The following is a 19,013-nucleotide window of genomic DNA, read 5'->3' on the forward strand; positions in this document are numbered from 1 at the left end:
CTAACCTTTATGGTGTAACAGTAATAGGACTAGCAGCTTTTTGTCAGGAATAATATCCTTCTAGTAGGCTAAGTGCTGATGTGAATTGGCGTGGTGCTGTGTGGCTCAACAGTCCTGAGCAGCTCATGAACTAACTGAAACAATTAACATAGTGAACTCTGTCAATGCTCTGATTCTCTTGGCCGGTGGTTCAGAGGGAGAATCATGAATTATGTATTGAGGGTTAAACACCCACATCCCCCGTTTTTATTCGACCCGTAGCATGCAGGCCTTTAGATTATGCATGGAATTTTTTTGTACATTCATACCTGACCTGAGTGATGACTGCTGTTGGCTGAGGGAGGGGAGCAGTGGGACGAGCCGGTGTCCTCTTATCAACTTTACCTGCCGGTGAGTGTGTGTTTCAAATGGCATACTGTACAACGCGTCTATTCAGGAGGTATGAGCGATCAGGGGGCAGAGGTGGCGTACAAGGGAGGGCACAGCAAGGGGTGAATGTGGGGTGGGCAGCTGGGGGCACAGGGGAAGGGGAATGGGTGAGGTGTGGGGAAGAAGGAAAGGGGGGGAGGCTAAAGCCTTGGTTTCCTGTTCCCCAAATTCCCAGCTCCTGTCTGCGGAGCAGGTACACAAAGCCTCCCTTGAAGGGTTTGGAGAGGGGCGGCAGGATGAAACGCAGCCACTGATGGTTAACAGATCTGTCCCCCTGGACGCCACCCCCCCCCCCCCTTTCTCCCTTCCCCCCCCCCCCCCCCCCCCCCCCCCGGACCGCTAGCCAGCACCCCCATTTGTTTACACTCTCCCAAGCCTTTTTTGGCATTTTCTGGCCAGGCCGGGAGACTTGGCGGGGCTCCATGCTGCTGATTGCCATATTCCCTGACCAGAAATGTCACTTACCACTTTGCTCTCCTTCATCCACCAGTTAAACCCTTTGTAATCCCCCAGAAGAGCGGAGTCACCCAGGATATAGAATATTTTCTCTTGTCCCAGTGGCCCCCCCCCCCCCACCCCCTTACCCCCCGTGCTGCACCTCCATCCCCTCTGTGTCCCCTGCTCAGACAGCGGCAGAGCAGAGAAACCATTTCAGCCAACTGGAACGTGACATTAACATTCCTACTGGGGCAGAATGGGCCCAAGAAAAAGAGACAGACTGAGGAAAAGATACCTAGAGAGAGAAATGTGGCATAAAACAACTCCCATGTCGTTCCTATCTATTTCCAAGATAAGTGTCTTTTTTGTTTAAAAGTTGTTTACCCAAATTACAAAAAAAAGTAGAGTTTTTTTCCACTTATCCTCAGTGGTATCTGCAAATAGCTGTAGTTATGTGTACACAGTTTTTTAGATATTTGGAGCAATATAAGTCCATTGTAGCTCACATATTTAGAATGTATTTAGAATATGTTTTGAAATGTCAACAACAACATGTCAGGGTTACTCTGGATAATTCACAGACCTTGTTGTCGACAGTTTTCATTGGAACTTCCTACTACCAAAGAAAGTGGCTGTTGACAGCGTGTGGTGGGGATTATCCGGAGATGTCGATAACCCTATAACACGCATTGTATTGAGGGTGGCAGTAGCGGTAAGTGAGAACAGTGTTGGGCAAGTAATATTGGCAAAAGTAATAAGTTACAATACTCACTTGTACTTTACTTTCGACACTCAGTCGGCAGCTCCATTGAAACAAATCCACAGCCTCAATAGCAACTCTTCACATCTCTGGTATTTAATATGTGTAGAAATAGAAAACAGACATTCTGGTTTAGCAAGCAGCCAGCTTATGGGTTTGCAGGGATTTACTGACCATCATCAGCTAGCTTAACGTTAGCTCACTCCAGAAGTCCAGTACTCACACTGGATTTTATTAATCAGATGAACCGACCCTTTAGATATACAGGAAACATGTCACTGGGGCACACCAGTCCGTTGCTTAAGAGCACCTAGACATAAAGCACTGACACAATATTAAAACCTCTATTTCTCCTCAAATTGCATTTTCTTCCTTGAGTAAGGTTACATAATATATCCATGCGGTCGTAGCTTCTTGCAAGTGTAAAATAATTAAATGAATTATTTCTGCTGTAGAATTTCGGGACATAAAGCAGCAGCAGGACTAACGAGGGAAAAAAAAGAAACACCTACCTATGAAACAGGGTTCACCTTTCCTTCATTTCTACTTCTAGAAAAAATAACATCACCCGTGACTTATTGAGCAAAGACAAGCCAAGGCGGGACTCAAGGCTGTTTTATTAACCGGATGACATCGAGTTTATTAAACTGGCCGAGAGGCTCCTTCTGCTGCCAGACGAGAGGGAGCTTGGCCCGGGTCCGGGACCCGACTTGGGAGAGCCAGCCCAATTAACACCCGAGAGGGAGGTCTCTTGCAAACACACATGTACACTTTCTGAGCACGCACAAATACACATAAACTCGCTGCTCACACACACACACACACACACACACACACAGCATACAGGGAGGTCTGGAGGGGCAGCAGCAGCCAAATAAACCCTCAGGGACTAGGTAGCTCATAGCTCAGAGTTAGCTAAGAAGTCATCCACGTGCACATTTACACACACACACACACACACACACACACACACACACACACACACACACACACACACACACACACACACACACACACATTTGTAGGGTGACCTTAGCTTGCAATATAAATCTCTGCCACTCACCTTCAAATAGTGGCGCGGTGGGCCCAGTAAATATGAGGGAGTGTGTGTGTGTGTGTGTGTGTGTGTGTGTCTGTTTGACCGCAGACGCAGGTGGAGCTGTGGTGCGGTTGGGCAGACGGTGAGCATCGCTCCAGGCCGGGGAACCTGGCAAACGCAACACTACGACCTCATGGTGGTTATGAGCCGTGGTGAGAGGTTATGTGAAAGTGTGCCTTTGTTGCTGAATTTGCTCAGCGAATGAACTTCAGTAGCTGCTAAGCTACAGCACTTGTTGAACAAGTAATTACTATTTTTTTGCAGGAGGCACGCAGCGGGAGTTACTGCTTCAACTTAACTTGCATATTAAAATGAGTGCCCTGCAATCAAGAGGCAAAAAAACCCATTAATACAGCATCTTGATGACTGGCAGACAGAAGAGTAACATGTCAACATGTTTTTGATTTAACAATATTTGCAGCAACTACTGCTGTGCTAGTGTGGGGTACATGCATGATGAGAGACAAAGGCTGCCATATCTCAATGCTTTATTGAAACAGCATGGGATTTGTCAAAACAACTACTTATAGTAGAATAACACATCATTTGCAGCGCGGGATTCCAGAAACCACTAATACTTTGCAAATACAATTTCCTCATCAGTGGGTGTATGTGTGTGCGACCTCTTTGAGTCATAAACCACTCTGCACATCCATTAGCACCACATCTTTTCTACACTAATCAGACTCAAACTTGCCACCAACGTATATGCATAACTTTGTCGCAGTCTAGCCTCCCTTGGGAATGCCTCGTCTGTGTGGGACAGGCATAGCTGTGGACGCCTGGTCCCTTCGGAGTTGACACTCCTGGCTGGGATCCCTGGCATCCACAGCTTCCTGATTACCAGCTGTCCCTGCCCCACTCTGCCCGTCAAGCCCCTGTAACTGAGAAACAAACAAACAGTAAACAAAGGGCCTAGTTTAGCACTACCGACCGCCACGGCGTGACAACAGGTTTGTCACTCTCGCTGCCTGCGAGGGGTAAATGAGCCCTGCAGAAACCTCTCTGCGTCTGAAAACCACCGAAGGAGGAGCTGCAGTCAGTGACAGCGGGTTTCTCTGCCTCCAGATAAACAGCATCAGCCAAACCAGGAATAAAGAAATGCAGACTGAAACAAGCTAATAGTGGGTCCTTTAGGTTCTTAGATTGAGCAGAAACTCCTTGCAGCTCTGCTGACGGGTGGAGGCTTTATGTCTTCCTCTCCCTTCTTTCTCTTATTGTCTCAATCTGTGGACATCTGCTTGCTAGAGAGACAAATTCCCCTAACTTTTGACACACTAGCCACCAAGAGGAGAACACAGGCCTATTAATAGGCTTCTTGCTCATAAAAGAGATGTGGCAGATCAGGTTTTTTTGGGGGGGGAGTTTGATATGCATGTAATACTATATTAGTTCAATTGTGATGCACCGTCAGAGGCCCCCTCTATGGAAATCTGCATGAAATCACTGTCTGGGCAAGGTCGTAAATCACCAATGGCGTTGTTTATTATTGCAGTACAGTTTTATGGAGGGCGGGCGCTTTGCTGGGACGTCCCGGAGAGGAATGCCCAACAGAGGACCTGCTAGGTAATGGCCCCTTTATTTCCACAAGGGGGTTGATGGGAGTTCAGTGAAGATCAGGCCTCTTGAGAATTACATGGTTACTGTTAAGCCTGATTAAAGCGTAGGAACCACCAATATCTAACAAAAGCAAACACACGACATGTTCGCTGGATCTACAACAGCATCAACTGGTGATAAATCTCAAAGACGATCAAAGTTCTGGTCGAGGATTGTAAGTCAGGTACGAGCCATACAGACGCGATCTAGCTCTTATTTTTGTTCCCCTCTGTTTTGCACCAGCAGCCAGAGCGGCTGGCCGACACGCCGCAACACCCACTTTTTCTTTCACAAAGCGTCTGGTCTGGTTGCGTCTGACTTTTTTCTGCCAGGTCTCTGAGCATCGGGAAAACTTATCAAAGAGAACAGACCTCTATTCTGTGCTGCAGAGAGAGAGAGCAGTTCTCCTCTCCGAGAGAAGACAGCCAGTCAGGACCACAGACACTACTTAGTCTTTCAGCTGTTCGGATGTGGAAAAAGCACATTAGGGGGCATTGTGCCGGCACATTCCGGCGGTAGCAGCCCGACTTGCTTTGTCCAGCCTCGCAGACATACACGCCTCACTCCGGCCATCATTCCCACTCCATCTGAAAACATAATTGATCTGGATATTAAACGAGCTGCGTGGCTCTGAACAAAATTCCATGCATGCTTAATTCTCCAACGTGGTTTTGGAGGCCGGACACTTACTTCCCCGTCCAGGCTAGTGTTACATGCTGGACTGTCTTAGCTGTGACCACCTCATAAAACCAGCCTCATAAATATTGTTCATGTGTTATTTAAACTAACGCAGCTCTCTATGACTTTGAGTGGTTTGATTGATGTTAATTACACATGGAGGCTCCTTCCAGACATACGCTATGAGGATAGAACTATTACAAATACTGGGCTGAGCATTGGCTCGGCTTCTGGAGCCTCAGAAATGTGCGACGCGCGTTTTACATTGTTGAGGCTATCAAGAAAATCTAGCATCGTCTCACCGGAATTATGAAAAATATATAATTAATGGAAATGCAACCACAGATACGTTAAGAGTCTTTAAGTCCCGTTAGTTATTCCAAAGCAAAAGCATGCCTGTCACTCAATCGTAGCCTCGTTACGATTGTATATTTGTACTCGCTATTGTGCAGATATAAAGGATGTCATTAGCATGTGGGGGTGCGATGTTGTTTGGTCTAGACTTGCACCAGCTCCAGTTTCTGTTTGCTTCCTGGTAGGATTAGGGGCTGAGGCCTGTGACATCAGTCTCAGGACACTGGGGACAGTACTATTAACACACAATGGAAAGTAGTTAAATAAAACTATTTTGAAAATAAAACTAATAAAACAGACAAAAGTATTTTAATGTCAGTGTTAAACTGTGTTTTACAAAATATTCTAAATCATTTTTTAAGTTGTAGTTTTAAATAAATAAAAAAATCAGAGGTCAACATGTAATAGTTCACAAATCAGTTTTATTAATTTAAACACAATCAAATAATAATGTCAAAAACATCTGTACACATATTTTGCAGACACAACAATCTTTTGCATTTCACAATGAGGCCCATGTAGTGTAAAGTATTTCCAGTTTGCATTTATGTTTGCAACATAATAAAAAAAGCGTGCTGTATGAATCTATAAAACGTTTCCTCTAGTTACCTACCATTACCTTGATCTAGCAGCAATATGTAGATACCCCCGGAGAGCGGGGGAAGAAGTTGTTTTGAGAAGGTGGGGGTGGGGCGGGGGTGGTCAGGGGAGGGAAGGGATCCAAATTGAAATGCAAAGGCCAACAGTGATCATGTGCAAAGGAGGGAAAATTAGAAACACAACGAATGGGTTTCCGTTTAAGAAATTCACAGTCGATAGCACATGTCCTGTATGTTCACAAGCCCCTCGAAGTTAGTGGCTTTTCTCTCAATGTTAACTATGGTTTCCCCATCCACAGACGTAGAAGCATTATGCAAAGGGTTTCATGTCGTTGAACTATTTCAAAGTGGGACACAGAATGTAATTTAAAAGTCGAAATAATAACACTACATCATACAAAATTACGCTCGCTGTACAAGTTGTTATAGCGCTTGTAAAAAAGTAATAATAAAACCTATTCAAGCCTGCTTGTCAAATCTCAGATTTCTTTCAAATTTGTTGTTAAAATGGCTCTCAGGAGGCAGGAAATTGTGAGTTTTCTCACTCCATATCCAAAAAAACATCAGAATTTTGCTTCCAAATATACGGGGTTAGGGCTGCAAGCTGGTGAAATGCCATAAGGACAAAAGATGTGAGCTACCTGTCTGAATAACAACCCCCCCCCCCCCCGCCAAAAAAAACAAATACCTCTTTCCCTTTCAAATATGAGTCTAAAAGGACTTGCAGTAGAGGAGACCAGTTATGCTGTATAAAGATGTGACTGCAGTTTCCTGTAAGGACGAGAAACATCACAGAATCAAATGAAAGGTCATTGACACTTGACATCCATGCTTTTGGTCTTGACAAAACAATTTATCACAAAATCCCATTATCTACATATTTGTTTATTGAACAAAACTTGAACACATCAACACTTTCAGGCGGCGCACAAGCTCATGTGCGATGGGATGCCTTTGATTATTTAATTTTTTTTTACTTCAATGAAAAAGCATTGCCACCTTTCAAGAGCACGTACCTAAATGAATATAGGAAGGAATAGTCCAGTGATTACAAACTTACACACACAAAAAAGATTTCCTCTATACACGATTGTCTCAGCATTGTAAATAAAGTTTTTTGTAATTTTCCTTAAATATTTAGAAAACTCCCCCCCCTTTTTTTTGTTTGTTTCTTCCATAATCGTCTTCCTCTCGCTGTGGTGTAAATCAATAGTACTTTGTCAAAGGCACGAGTCTTTTGTCGTCGAGGTACCTTCTCGGTGGCGCGGTGCCGCTCACAAAGTCTCCGTTCATAAATAACAAGCACAGGACTCCCAGGCCGACAGTTAACAGAGGAGCAGTCGCTTTGTTTGTCTGTCCCGTGACGGAAGAGAGACTAAAAAGTAGGTAGACAGATAAGGAACAGAAAGAGATGAAGGGGGGGGGGGGGGGGGGGTGTGAACAGCTAGAGGGACGGAGAAATGTCACCACCAGTAGTCGTGGGCCTGTGGTTTAACTGTAGCTGAGTTCTGTGGCGAGGCGGGCGAGGCCATCAGTAGCTCTGCTCTCCTCACAGGTGTGAACCCTGAAAGAGTCCCGGCACAAACAGGGGGCCGTAAAACACTTTGACAGCTTCAGAAAACGGCCAATTCACAGTAACCAGGGCAAGCAGCTGCAGCGCCGTAAATTCACCTCTCTCCTTCGCTTCCAGAGAGAGAAAAAAAAAAAGTTTAGGGTTAAGACGAAGTGTGACCATATGTCAGCACATTAACCGTGTGCTCAGCCTTTTTTTTCTTTTTTTTCCTCCATTCTCCTCTTCTTTTCTTCCTGTGTAGTGGAAGACAGACGCCAGGCCGCACAGGGGGGGGGGGGGGGGGGGGGTATTTTCTGAGCTGTAGGGTCTGTGGCAAGCGTGGGACGGGGGACGGAGGGCGAAGGTGAAAGGTTGCAGGGTGTGCTGAGGCGGAGCAGGGTGTACGATGGTGGTGTAGTGCTACAAGTACTCCAGGTCTAGAGCGTGGTGGAGGGCCATGAGGTCTGAATGGCTGGAGATCCTCCAGAAGGGCATGTTGTGCTGAGGGAGCAATGGAAAAACATTTGATTTAAAACACTGGACTTGGCACATTTTAGGGCTGAATCAATTAGACAATTAATTGCAAGGAAATATACAAGATTTTAAATCAATCCTTTCAGTCATTTATCAAAGCAAAAAAAAACATCAGAGATTCTTTTTTGTTTTTTTTCTGGTCAGACAGAAAAGCAAATTAAAAGATGTTGGGAAACCGTATTGGGCACTTTTGAGCTGAGTGAATGAATATTGAAAAAAAACATCTAAGCACTTAGTGCTAAGAAGATTTGACTCTTTACACCACAGCTAAATCATTCAATGAATGGAGAAGGCCTGGTCCTTTCAACAGGTATAGCAATCATATCAATAACGCACGCCGACTGCACCTCTTGCTCCCTTGTGCATATGTCTTTTGCGGCCAAAGAGTACATCTGTACCTCTACCTAATTTCTCTCCTGCATTAACATGTACTTTTATCCCACCAAACTAATCCAGTGGCTGTCTCCAACCTCAACAGAAGTGAACTCCCCACAGGCTCTTTTGAGTGAACCTCCTGCCTGCCAGTGTGTGTGTGTGTGTGTGTTTGGGGACGGTGCAAATGAGCTGTTGTTCCCAAGCAGAGGACGGGGGGAGAAACCTGAGTCGCAGAGAATGAAAGGAGCTTGTCAGGTAGAGTCCTCGGCTCCTCAGTGTGCGGAGCCCATTACACTCCCCTTATCAAAGGTATGGCCTCTCCCAGGCATATGTTCCGCTTAGAAGAGCCTGCACTGACCCTTAAAAAGCTCTTTGCTTTTTGTTTTGTAAATTGTCTTTGCTTTTAAGTTTAAAAGCTGCAGATGCTATCTCTGCCTTCTCTCCCAGGCGATGGTAATAACTGAAGGTGGAATTGTTTCAGGGGTGGCGGATTTTTCCTTTTTTAGGTGGAGGAATGAGGGCCGTGGGGAACTTTTAGACTTTTGTAGTTCTCACAATGTCACGTCTGATGTGCGCCTCCTGACGGGTGAAATTGTTGTGTTATTTCAAGTCCTCTCTGATGTTGACACAGAAACCTTTTACCGCATGCCGTGTCGTGGGACTCGCACTACTCAGACGGAGGGGGAAAAAAAAAAAAACGCCTTATCCTTCCATCAATGTCACAATCCAACAACTCAAGACGGAGTGAAAATATTAGCATCTTTTTCCACAATCATCTCTCAAGTCCATATTCCCAGGGTGTGTATGCTTTCCATAATACAGAGCTATTGTTTTACACACCTCTCCAGGGTAAAGGTTGCTACTTCTTCCTAATCGCTGCCTAATCGCTCTTCATCTGTCCTCACGCTTCTCCTCGCTGTTTACTGAAAAACAGGTGAAAAGGGAGCTGGAGGCTTTTCAAAGGGAAACTCCACGTCTACACCCTGACACCGTGGCTCACCGTAGCTGTCAGTGAAAAATGCTCTTGGGCCGCTGATTAATTTTGCTAATGAATATCTTTGCCGTGCGCGGCTTTGCATGTCGCATTTGGTGTACGTCCAAACTTGGCAGAAACGCTGAGTACACAAACTGTGGAGCAAGAGCCGACAGGTACGGGCAACGTAAGAGGCACCTGAACAGATACCGGCGGCTTTCTTGAACCCTTCTCGTGCTAACAGGCTTGGCATTGCAGTAAATATTCTAATTTCATCAACAATGATTTAAGTCTCCTTTATGCGCGCTGTTTTATTTTTTTTTACAATGTGCCTTCAACAAGCCTGAAAGAGCTAGCATTACACACACAGCATTCACGCTGCTCAGGGCACCGAGCGGGAATATATAATTATGCCATCTACCCTCCCCTGCTCTGTAAACCTGAGATGGCGGAGGAAGAGCACTGATTACACACTACAGACTTTCTCTCTTGTACTTGGACGCCCTATAAGAGGATAAACGAATGAAAGTAAAGTAAGACTGTTGAGGAGGACAGAGCTAGAGTGCTGATTCCTTTCTTTGGAAAAGTATGGCAGGTATGTGTTGTGTTCTGTGAGCATTCAATAATGAACTCCTGACCTTAGGGAAAGTCCAAATATTTTCTTTTCTCCTATCTCGGTGTGTTTTCTGTCGAATGTTTTCACCAGAGGACTCGATGTGTATACAGTGTGTGGTGTCTATTATTCCAAGGCGTCTTACCTTTTTTGAGCCTTGCTCCTCTTCCACACCGTCTCCAACAACAATGTAAACAACTTTCCTCCCGAACCTTTGAATTACTCTCTCGAAGCAGCTCTCCTTCCCTGTGGGGGAGTCGACAGCAGGATGTTAGTGGAGCGTTGAGTGGATGCAAACAGATACAAAGGCACTCGCACGGACCCACACTAAACACCGTCAAGTTGATTCAAAGGCACAGGGTGACAAGAGCCCCTTTAAAAACACCACACGTACAAAATAGGGCAGAGTGTAAACACTTTGAGCTCAGCAAGGAGATGTGATAAGATCAGCCCTCAGATAAAGGCAATCTGAAACGCATTAACTCTGCCCTTCTGCTCCTCAACCATGGGACAAATGGACTTAAATCAGCCAAAATCACTCTTGCATGCCACGGGGTCTGGTTAGGAGGACTGGTGCGCTTAACGCTCCGAGGAGCCCTGAGCTACACTCCGCTCCAGACTCTGCGCTGATGGGCCCGAAAACGTTGCGGGAGTGAAGCTTGATGTTTATTTTGCATTTGAAACAGTGAAGAAGGGGAAGTAATGGAGGGAAAGGGGTGGGTTGGGGGGGGGGGGGGGGGGGCGTCTTGTTGCTGTGGAATGACATAAATGTGCAGAAGTGGTTTCATATGCAGAGACTGAACAGGAGAGGCCTGGGGAGGCCCAGCGCAGGCCCAGCTCCAGGAAAATAATCCCAGGCTGATTAGGCCTATTCCTTCATAGAAGAACATCAACCGTCTCCGGTGACCGAATCTCCCACCCCATCCACGCCTCTGTCCCATCACTTAGGTAGCACGTGTGTCTTAATTCTTTACACTCACCAAGCTAAAACAACAAGCATTAATGTCCCAAAGTGACAGATTGAGCACAGCGGGCAAAACAAAAAGAGGGCTGAAATCACACATTTTACCTATTTTGGTTGCACTATAAATATTCTCGATAGGAAAGACTATCCCCAAGCCGTAGAGCAGGACCTTAGCCAGGGCAGGGATGAGCTGCGTGGTGGTCACCAGGATATTCACACAGTTTGACCTGCAGCAGAGAGACAGGGGAGGAGAGCAAAAGGGGATGACATCATTCTACATCACTCTGAGGGAGGACAAAAGAAAACACAGCGTACAGAAAATAAAGACGCCGCAATGTATCAAATGCGTAAAACATGTCACGCAGTGAGGGATTGAATCACAGCTTTTTAAAGTCGGATCTCTAAGCACACTTTCAAATATCAGAAGACAAAGTCCATCCAGAGGAGCATTGGCGTTTTCTTGAACAGCTTAGGAGTACGGAGTTGACTTATTTACACCACATGAGAGTTTATATACGTGCGGTATGGGACTGGGTACAATTTTCCTCACTGGAGTCCTACCTTGAGTGGATTAATGTTAGTGCTTTCAGTGCCAGTGTTAACCAGGAGTCCGTCAAGGCTTCAATTTCTGCTCGCAATTGCAACCAGGCTTCCCTTTTGGCTGGGCCCAGCAGACCTGAAACGCAGGGTAACATTGTTTGGGTTGGACCAGCCCTCAGAATACCGCTGAAATTTTCAAAATTTACCCTGACCAAGTGGTGTGGCATGTGTGCTTTCAGAACACACGCGCAAACACTCACACAAACGCACCACACAGATGAGGAGACAATGCATCTACAAGCTCATTTCTGCTCGACAGATCTGTACAGAGCAGCGCGCTGCTTGTTGGTGGGGATTACCTCCGACGTTATTTTTGTAGGTGGTGTAGATTTCTTTTACTCGTCTGTAGCGGAAGGCCAGTTTTCTCATCCAGTCCACGCCTCCCCGCACGCCTGTGGCCAGACATAGATTGGCACTGGTCGCCGCTGCGTGGAAACCGTCAGCGCCGAAGTTGTACGTGCTGAGATAAAGACAAAAGCAAGAATCTGTCAGCACAGGCTACGCCGACGTAGATGCGAGCAAGAAATGGCACAGTTCATTCTGACGATTCAATACCTCAGATCCTGGCCGTTGTCATCGGAGGACACATCGTCGATATGTACCTGGTCACATTCCTGGAAGACACAACACAAATACTTTGAGTAACGTAGGATTCACACACTCTTAAAAAAAAATGCAGTCCTCTTTTAGGGAAGTTTCTTTCTTGGGAAAGCACTCTCACCACATGTTCCTCGTAATTTCTCACTAGAAACAACATATTCATTCAGGAATTTGTGCTTTGGCTGGACACCTCACCCTTAATCCCATTCGCCTTGACTTTCTCTTTATATCCTTTTGAGTAAGTTCTCAGCATTTTTCTTCCCTTGCGCCACAACCAGCTCTGTTCAAACAAAAAAACTAACCTCATCATTAGTCAGAATGGACTGCGACCACTAGAGGGGTCTAAAGATATGCACACGCACAGACACAACCAATTAAGTCTCAATCCAGCAACTCCAAAAACTCCCCAGGTTGGCATTCAAACAGCTATGTCTGCGAGTACTGATAGAAATACATATAGAAGGATCTATGTAGGCTAGCTGAATGTATATACAGCCCTAAAGCACTAGTGGTCTGTGCATGTGTATGCGTGTGCATCTCTAAACATGTGCGCACACTCCTCTTCCCCTTCGGGGGTGCCTGGCTCCTCTTGGAAAGGTAGAGGGATTCTGCAGCTCTGCACTGATTCTGCCGGTACACAGTAACACAATCCAGACTTTCTGGCAAATGTAACCTACTAGAAAAATTGAACCTGATGCTAACCGCCAATGAAATTATGACCTCTGATTGCTGCTGCGCCACACACCAACACAGCCCCGGGGCCAGTCAGCCGGCAAAAGAGCGCAGGAGAGAGCAGACAAAAAATCTGTTATTAGTTTTCCATTTATAGGAGGGCTGTAGAGCCTCCCCCTATATCGCCTCTCGCCGGTCCCCCTCACCCAGCTAGAAATGTGAGGGAGTCCTGCCTTGGCATTGAGATCAACACATTTCACTTGGGGCAGAGCAGAGAGAGACTATAGCTTCTTTTTGCTAAAAACGTGTGGCGGCTAGCGATTTAGCCAACAGGAGTTTGAGCAACAGCCTTGTTAAGAGCAAAGGGCTTTGAAATTGAACGTGACGTCAGACTCTCAATTTGTTTCAGTCAGCCCTCATCTAGAATGAATAACAGACAGCGTATTGATATCTCCACGAAGCAGTTTAAAGAATTTCTCTGGAAAGCTACGAGTTTTAAGCGTGTTGTGTCGCTGCCAGCAATCGTAAGCCTCACCTGTTTAAAGTTACGTGAGAAATAATAATTTCTCATGGAAGTTGAAACTTGAGGGAGTGGAATTCCTCCGGTCTCAAGTATGAAAAATCCCTCCCGATTTTTTAAGCTTTTTAATTAAGTTTCATCCGGCTGTTAAGACACCAAAACACAGAAAGGACTTCCTTGTTTTAAGTCAATCTAACTGAGGCCAAATGCTGACGTTATTGCATTCCTCTCTAATGCTAGAGCAGGGTAAGGGTAAGGGCTTTGGACTGTAAACCTTTTTTATTTTACTGGTTCCCCTCTGAACAAATTTTTCATCTCCCTGGATTTGTGGGGAAAGGGAGGGAAGAGCGACGTGAGGAGAAACTCAAACCAGCTGTTCTTTAACAGAATTAAAATCTTGACCCCCAACCCCTGCTCTAATGCAGCCATTCTCTCGCCAAGCCTCTCCCAGCAAGCCCTGAGATCCAAAGAGGAAAAGACTTTGACCCCGTGACCCCTTTCCCCTCCTCTCTGGGGCTCCGGCACCCCGATAAGGGGGGTGGGGGGGGGGGTGGGGGGGGGGGGGGGGTGGAAGGTATAGAGAGGTGGGGATGGTGGAGCGCAGCGGGTAAAGTCTGGGTGAGAGAGAGTCCAAAGTGACCTCACATGGAGCCAGTTCTGAGCCCCACGTTCCAGAAGATGGACTGCCAATTGGAGATCGGGGTGCTGGCGGGGGGGGGGGGGGGGGGGGGGGCTCTTAGCTCTGTTGGCCTAATCTGTTTCTGGACAATCACCGGCAGATCTTTAATAGTTGGAGAAAGCAGCAATTTGTCCCAGCTTGGAGATCTGCTGCCAACAAATTTACGTTCGCAAATTGTCTCTGAAATTTCTTTCTCAGAGCGAAACCCAAGCCAGAAGTATTGGTGTGCCTAATTTCTTAAGGAGTGGAGGCATGTCAGATTGTTTGGCAAAACAAAAACTGCACCCTGGGTTAAGCACCTCATGCAGCCTTCTTTCAAAGCATTCTGGTGCAAGTGACCGGAATGCTTCTATTATCCGGTAATTACTTTACACAATCAGCCGACAGCAAAGCGCTCGTTTGGTACATCATTGCCTAATTGTATGCTGTCTCCTGGCACCTTGTTTGATGACAATAGTTCCTCCTGCTTGTTCTTCCCCTGCAATGTGTTTCTTTCAGAGTCTGACAGCCAGCATGGATCAAAACAAGTGAGAACCGTATTACTCAGCATGTTAATTATGGGCCTACTTTAGGTGCCAGAGCCAGAACTCCAACATGACCCGAAACACATAAATATGTCTCAGTAATTAGGCCTAACCGTAGCCATTATAATTGCCGCCTGATTATGAATGATTTTTCATGGACTTTTCCCCAAATCCTCAGAGCAAATAAACACATCAAACCTCAACAAATGTTAAGCGTTAAAACAAAATTAAAATGGCCAAGAAAAATAGACTGTACCCCTTTACATTTCTTTGTTGCTCTGTGTTTACATAGTTAAGTCTGTAGATATTACAATTCTTAGTTAACAGCTGAGCTTGAGAACTCCAGATAGAATCTTTTTGTGTGTGTGTGTGTGCGCGCTGTGAATAAATAGGGAGGGGGTTGTTGGAAGAATTTGCGGACTCCAACAATTACTGTTCCCAGCTGGGGCTGGCATAAACCTCTGCACTGGCTTCCTGGGAGGACGGGGAAAGCTAATAGAGCAGGCGGCTGTGGGTAATGTTGTACAGTAACCCTTACACATACTCATTAGGAGGCACTTGAAGGCCTCGTAAACACCACAGAGCCATGGATGGTGCAGGTTCAAGTCAGTTAAGTACAGTCGTGGACAGGATGGAAAGAAACACTACGGGGTGGTGCATTATGAAAAGCCAAATAAATAAAACATCTGTGAAAAATGCACACTTGTGTGTTATATTAGTGTTGACTTTAAAGCTCATAAATATGCTTGCAGGAGTGGATAAAAAAACAAATCATCATCTAGTCACTGAGTCATTGGAAAGCTTAAAGGAAAAGTAACATGCTGCTATTATTCTGTTTGTATAACATTAACAATGGAATGAGAGGGCTTCAAGATGGTGGCACTTTGAAGGGCAGTCAGAGAACTTCTTAGAACCTTTTGAACATGTCTTTTCCGTCAAATCCCCCCCATCCTCCCCTCACCAAGCAAACAGTGGTCTCTCTAAAACCGACATCACCGCTAACTCACGCCAGATGTTCCTACTGTACTCAGGAGTGAAGACCCTCCACCAGAAGCCGTCGCAATTACTCCTTAAGCAAACACTCCATCTTTCGGTTAAATTTATCAGCAGCATTCTTCTCTTTCATCTGCGCCACCAAAGAGTCTGCGTCTATACAGGAACGATGCCAAAGAAGATGCTCAATTGAAGACAGGATGCTTCTGCCTCGGGATGCTTCCATATCTACATCATTCACTCTCTCTTCCTTTCCCTGTCTCCCTGTCTTTCCACCAGTCGGCTGAACACTCTTCACTTGCGGAGGAAGCTATCAGAGCCCTCTTTGTCCCCCCCCGGCATCTGTCATTAAGCAATCAGCGATGACGGCCCGAGTCTTCCTGCGGCCCCGGAGAGAGCTGCAGAGTGGTGACTGCAACAGTCAGAGGCGGGGAGAAGAAAGACGGGGGCCAAGTCAGCAATGAATGTTACCAAAACACAGAGAGGACCATGCTATCTATCTAACTCTTAGACCTGCTTTTTTTTTTCCACCGCCATGAAGGTCTATAGGTCAGTGTCCACTTATTGGATACAAGCTGCCCCGCTCGCCCCCTGTCTCTCATCCTCCCTCAGGTGAGCTGTTGGGGTGGGGGTGGGTGGTCAAAAGCACAGTGTGAGCGATAACAGCCGTCATCACAGCATTCCTCGTGACCCTACAGGCTAATGCCATGTGAAAAAGGCTCATCCATGGTTCGCAGGTTCTCAATACCGCCACTCCACCGGCAGTGGCTGTCATCCCCCCCCCCCCGCGGTCTGTGACCCCCAGCAACTTCCTTCTCTGTTCCCACCACAGGCACCCCTGTCTGGGGGAGGAAAGGAGGGGAGGGGGGGGGGGGGGGGGGCTGTGATTACCTGGGGGTCAAACACAGGATGTGGGTAACAAAGGGAGAGTTCTTCGAACCCACTTCATTCCAATCCACAATCTGTGCTTGAACAGCCACGGAATTCAAACAGCGGCGCCAAACAAAGCACAGGTACAGAAAAGTGGATGCTGGTTTTTACAGAAATTCACACGATCGGGAAAAGAGGGAGGACGCTTTGCTCGGGAGCGGAGGGAATTTCTGAAGCGGTCTGCAAGTATAATGACTGGAAAAGTTGAATAAAAAAAAATAAGGAATCACCCCACACGTAGGGAGTGAAAAGTATAAATAAGTTATGTGTGATGGATAAGCTGCTTCTCATTATTTTCCTATTTGTCGGCGTTTAAAGTCCAAACCACACCTCAAGGAGAGCGACATTAAATGTAATATTAAATCTCAGTCGTTTCAGCATTTTCCCTTCGCAACAAACGTATCCATAGAAGAACTGTTTATTCTTGCCAAAAGGTCTGTTTGGACAAATCTGTGCACGTTTCTGCTCTCTGCCCCCACAGACCATGCTGGGCAGGTGCTCTTTAATTCAGGGCAAGACATCTATTCTTAAATATCATTTGTCAACAGACAGCAATGTTATATTTTCCCGTGCAGCCTCGACCCCTATTGGCTGTGTTAGGATAGTGGGCAGAGAGGGTGGGGGTGAGGTGGAGCTCTGTGGAGCGAAGATTGACAGGGTGGCTTTGAAACCTCCACTTTCTCTCTGTAGTCTTTCCAAAACACATCAGCGGCCCCTGCCTTCGAGACGTGACGGAGTTACGTCGAGGAGCATGACAGAACTGCTGCATCAGTGGCCAGGCACGTGATGAAATACCCACATCAGTGTGAACAGAACCAAAGAAGCCCATCTGACAAAACATACTGCAGCTCACTGTTGCAATTTGGTTTCAAGCAGCAAACTGTGTGACGAAAAAAAAAGAAATCTTATTCCTCGGGTTTCACAGTTTTTCTAATGGTGCAGAACCCGATGGGTTGTTCAGTTTTACGTGTTATGATAGTGTCATTGAAATATGAATGAAAACCTGTGCCACAAAGCTACAGTGTACGGTTGGTTGATCAACTGACTTGACTTGATTTCGTGATTCAATGAAAAGCACAGCTAGCATTACGTTCCGTCCTTACTGTGAGTAAAATCTTAAGAAAATACTATCAAGGAAAAGGCCATAAAGCTACCAGTCATATGGATGGCGAGCACAGGATCTGCCTCTCTACGGCGGGACATAAAACAAACAGAATGGCTCCACACTAAGAGGCTCTGGAGGGCCATTTCAGCCACTAGGAAAGGGTAACCATGCGTTTCACAGCATCTCTCATTAACAGGCAGCCCCTGGGTGAGAGTGACAGAGGAGGTTTCAACCCTGGGACTGAGGCTGGGAGCTATAAAAGGTAGTCAGCTCACAGTGTCACAGGGTTGCTCCACAGGTATGTGTGTGTGTGTGTGTGTGTGTGTGTGTGTGAGTTCGAGAGTCGTGGGTACTTCCATGAGTGTTCGTACATTATGTATGTGTCTTAAGAATTTGCAGCACAACATTTTTAGCTTGCATGTGCAGAAGTGTGTGAGAGAGGGTTGCACACAGCATGGAGGCATCAGTGGACTAATTTAAAATGTTCCCACCTTTAGAGACCTTTCCCCCCCCCCTCTCTCTCTCTGTGAGTGGTTTGCCCCCATGCCCTTTATCCTCCAGACAGGGAGGGTTGTTTTCTCACCCAGGGAAGGGGGAGACGGCAGCCCTCCCGTACCCCACTGAGAGGGGGGGGGGGGGGGGGGAACACAGGGGGCTCGGCCAGCGAGAGAGAGAGGCCCCCGGTTCCCACATACCGCTCGGCGTTGCAGCACCTACAGTAAACTCACACCCTGACTCACAGCAGAGCTGTCAGTCTTCCCGGCGCGCTCGGCCTCAGTGGGCTTCATTATACACATCACTTTAGACCATCAATTAACTCCACATTCAACCGCACACCCAGCGCTGGCGTGAAAATGTATTACGTTTGAAAAATAAGATATATGAACAACAACTCTTCTTAGTAATTTACTAGTAAAAGTATATTATTTGGAAAAACATTGTTATTATAATTATTCAAATGAATAAATAATTAATGAAAAACTTGGTATTACCTTTCCATTAGGCAGTTGTTGTTAATTAACGAATTAGAACAAATTTACATTTTGTATAAAATGTTTTAGGTGTAAACATTGATTACATGTTTATCTCTGTAATTATTGAAACACAACTTCTTCTACAAGGATAATTAATACAGTGGAGGCCACATCGATGGGGATCATATTGCCTTGAATTACTTTCCTAATACTTCCTTCAGTGAGAGCATTTTTGAGGATAAAAGCAGACTGTGCTGTTCATACAACGCTACACTTGTGTTCTTTTAAAGGGCTGAGCAGCAAACGCTTTGTGCGGAATAATCGATAGAGAGATTTGAGTGTGTGGGTTGGGAGGGGAAGTCTTTTGGGGAGGGACGCACCGTCAGTTCTATCTAACGGTGAATGAAAAGAGAGAGAGAGAGAGAGAGCGCTGATCCTGAAAAAGGGTT

The 19,013-nt window shown here is 46.0% G+C and overlaps 1 protein-coding gene across 1 annotated transcript in view; it reads right to left on the bottom strand.

The window, feature by feature from the left end:
• Positions 1-7,809: 7,809 nt before the first annotated feature.
• eya1 (EYA transcriptional coactivator and phosphatase 1) overlaps positions 7,810-19,013 on the bottom strand; it is a 25,451-nt gene continuing 14,247 nt past the window's right edge. The window contains exons 11-16 of the mRNA XM_079181312.1: positions 12,123-12,181; positions 11,867-12,027; positions 11,529-11,643; positions 11,073-11,194; positions 10,149-10,249; positions 7,810-8,009 (exon numbers count right to left, since the gene is read on the bottom strand). Of these exons, the coding sequence (XP_079037438.1) occupies positions 7,929-8,009; positions 10,149-10,249; positions 11,073-11,194; positions 11,529-11,643; positions 11,867-12,027; positions 12,123-12,181 (639 nt within the window). The 3' untranslated portion in view covers positions 7,810-7,928. The remainder of the gene's footprint in view (positions 8,010-10,148; positions 10,250-11,072; positions 11,195-11,528; positions 11,644-11,866; positions 12,028-12,122; positions 12,182-19,013) is intronic.

This window comes from Pholis gunnellus (assembly GCF_910591455.1).
Source record: "Pholis gunnellus genome assembly, chromosome: 20".
NCBI classification, from domain to species: Eukaryota; Metazoa; Chordata; class Actinopteri; order Perciformes; family Pholidae; genus Pholis; species Pholis gunnellus.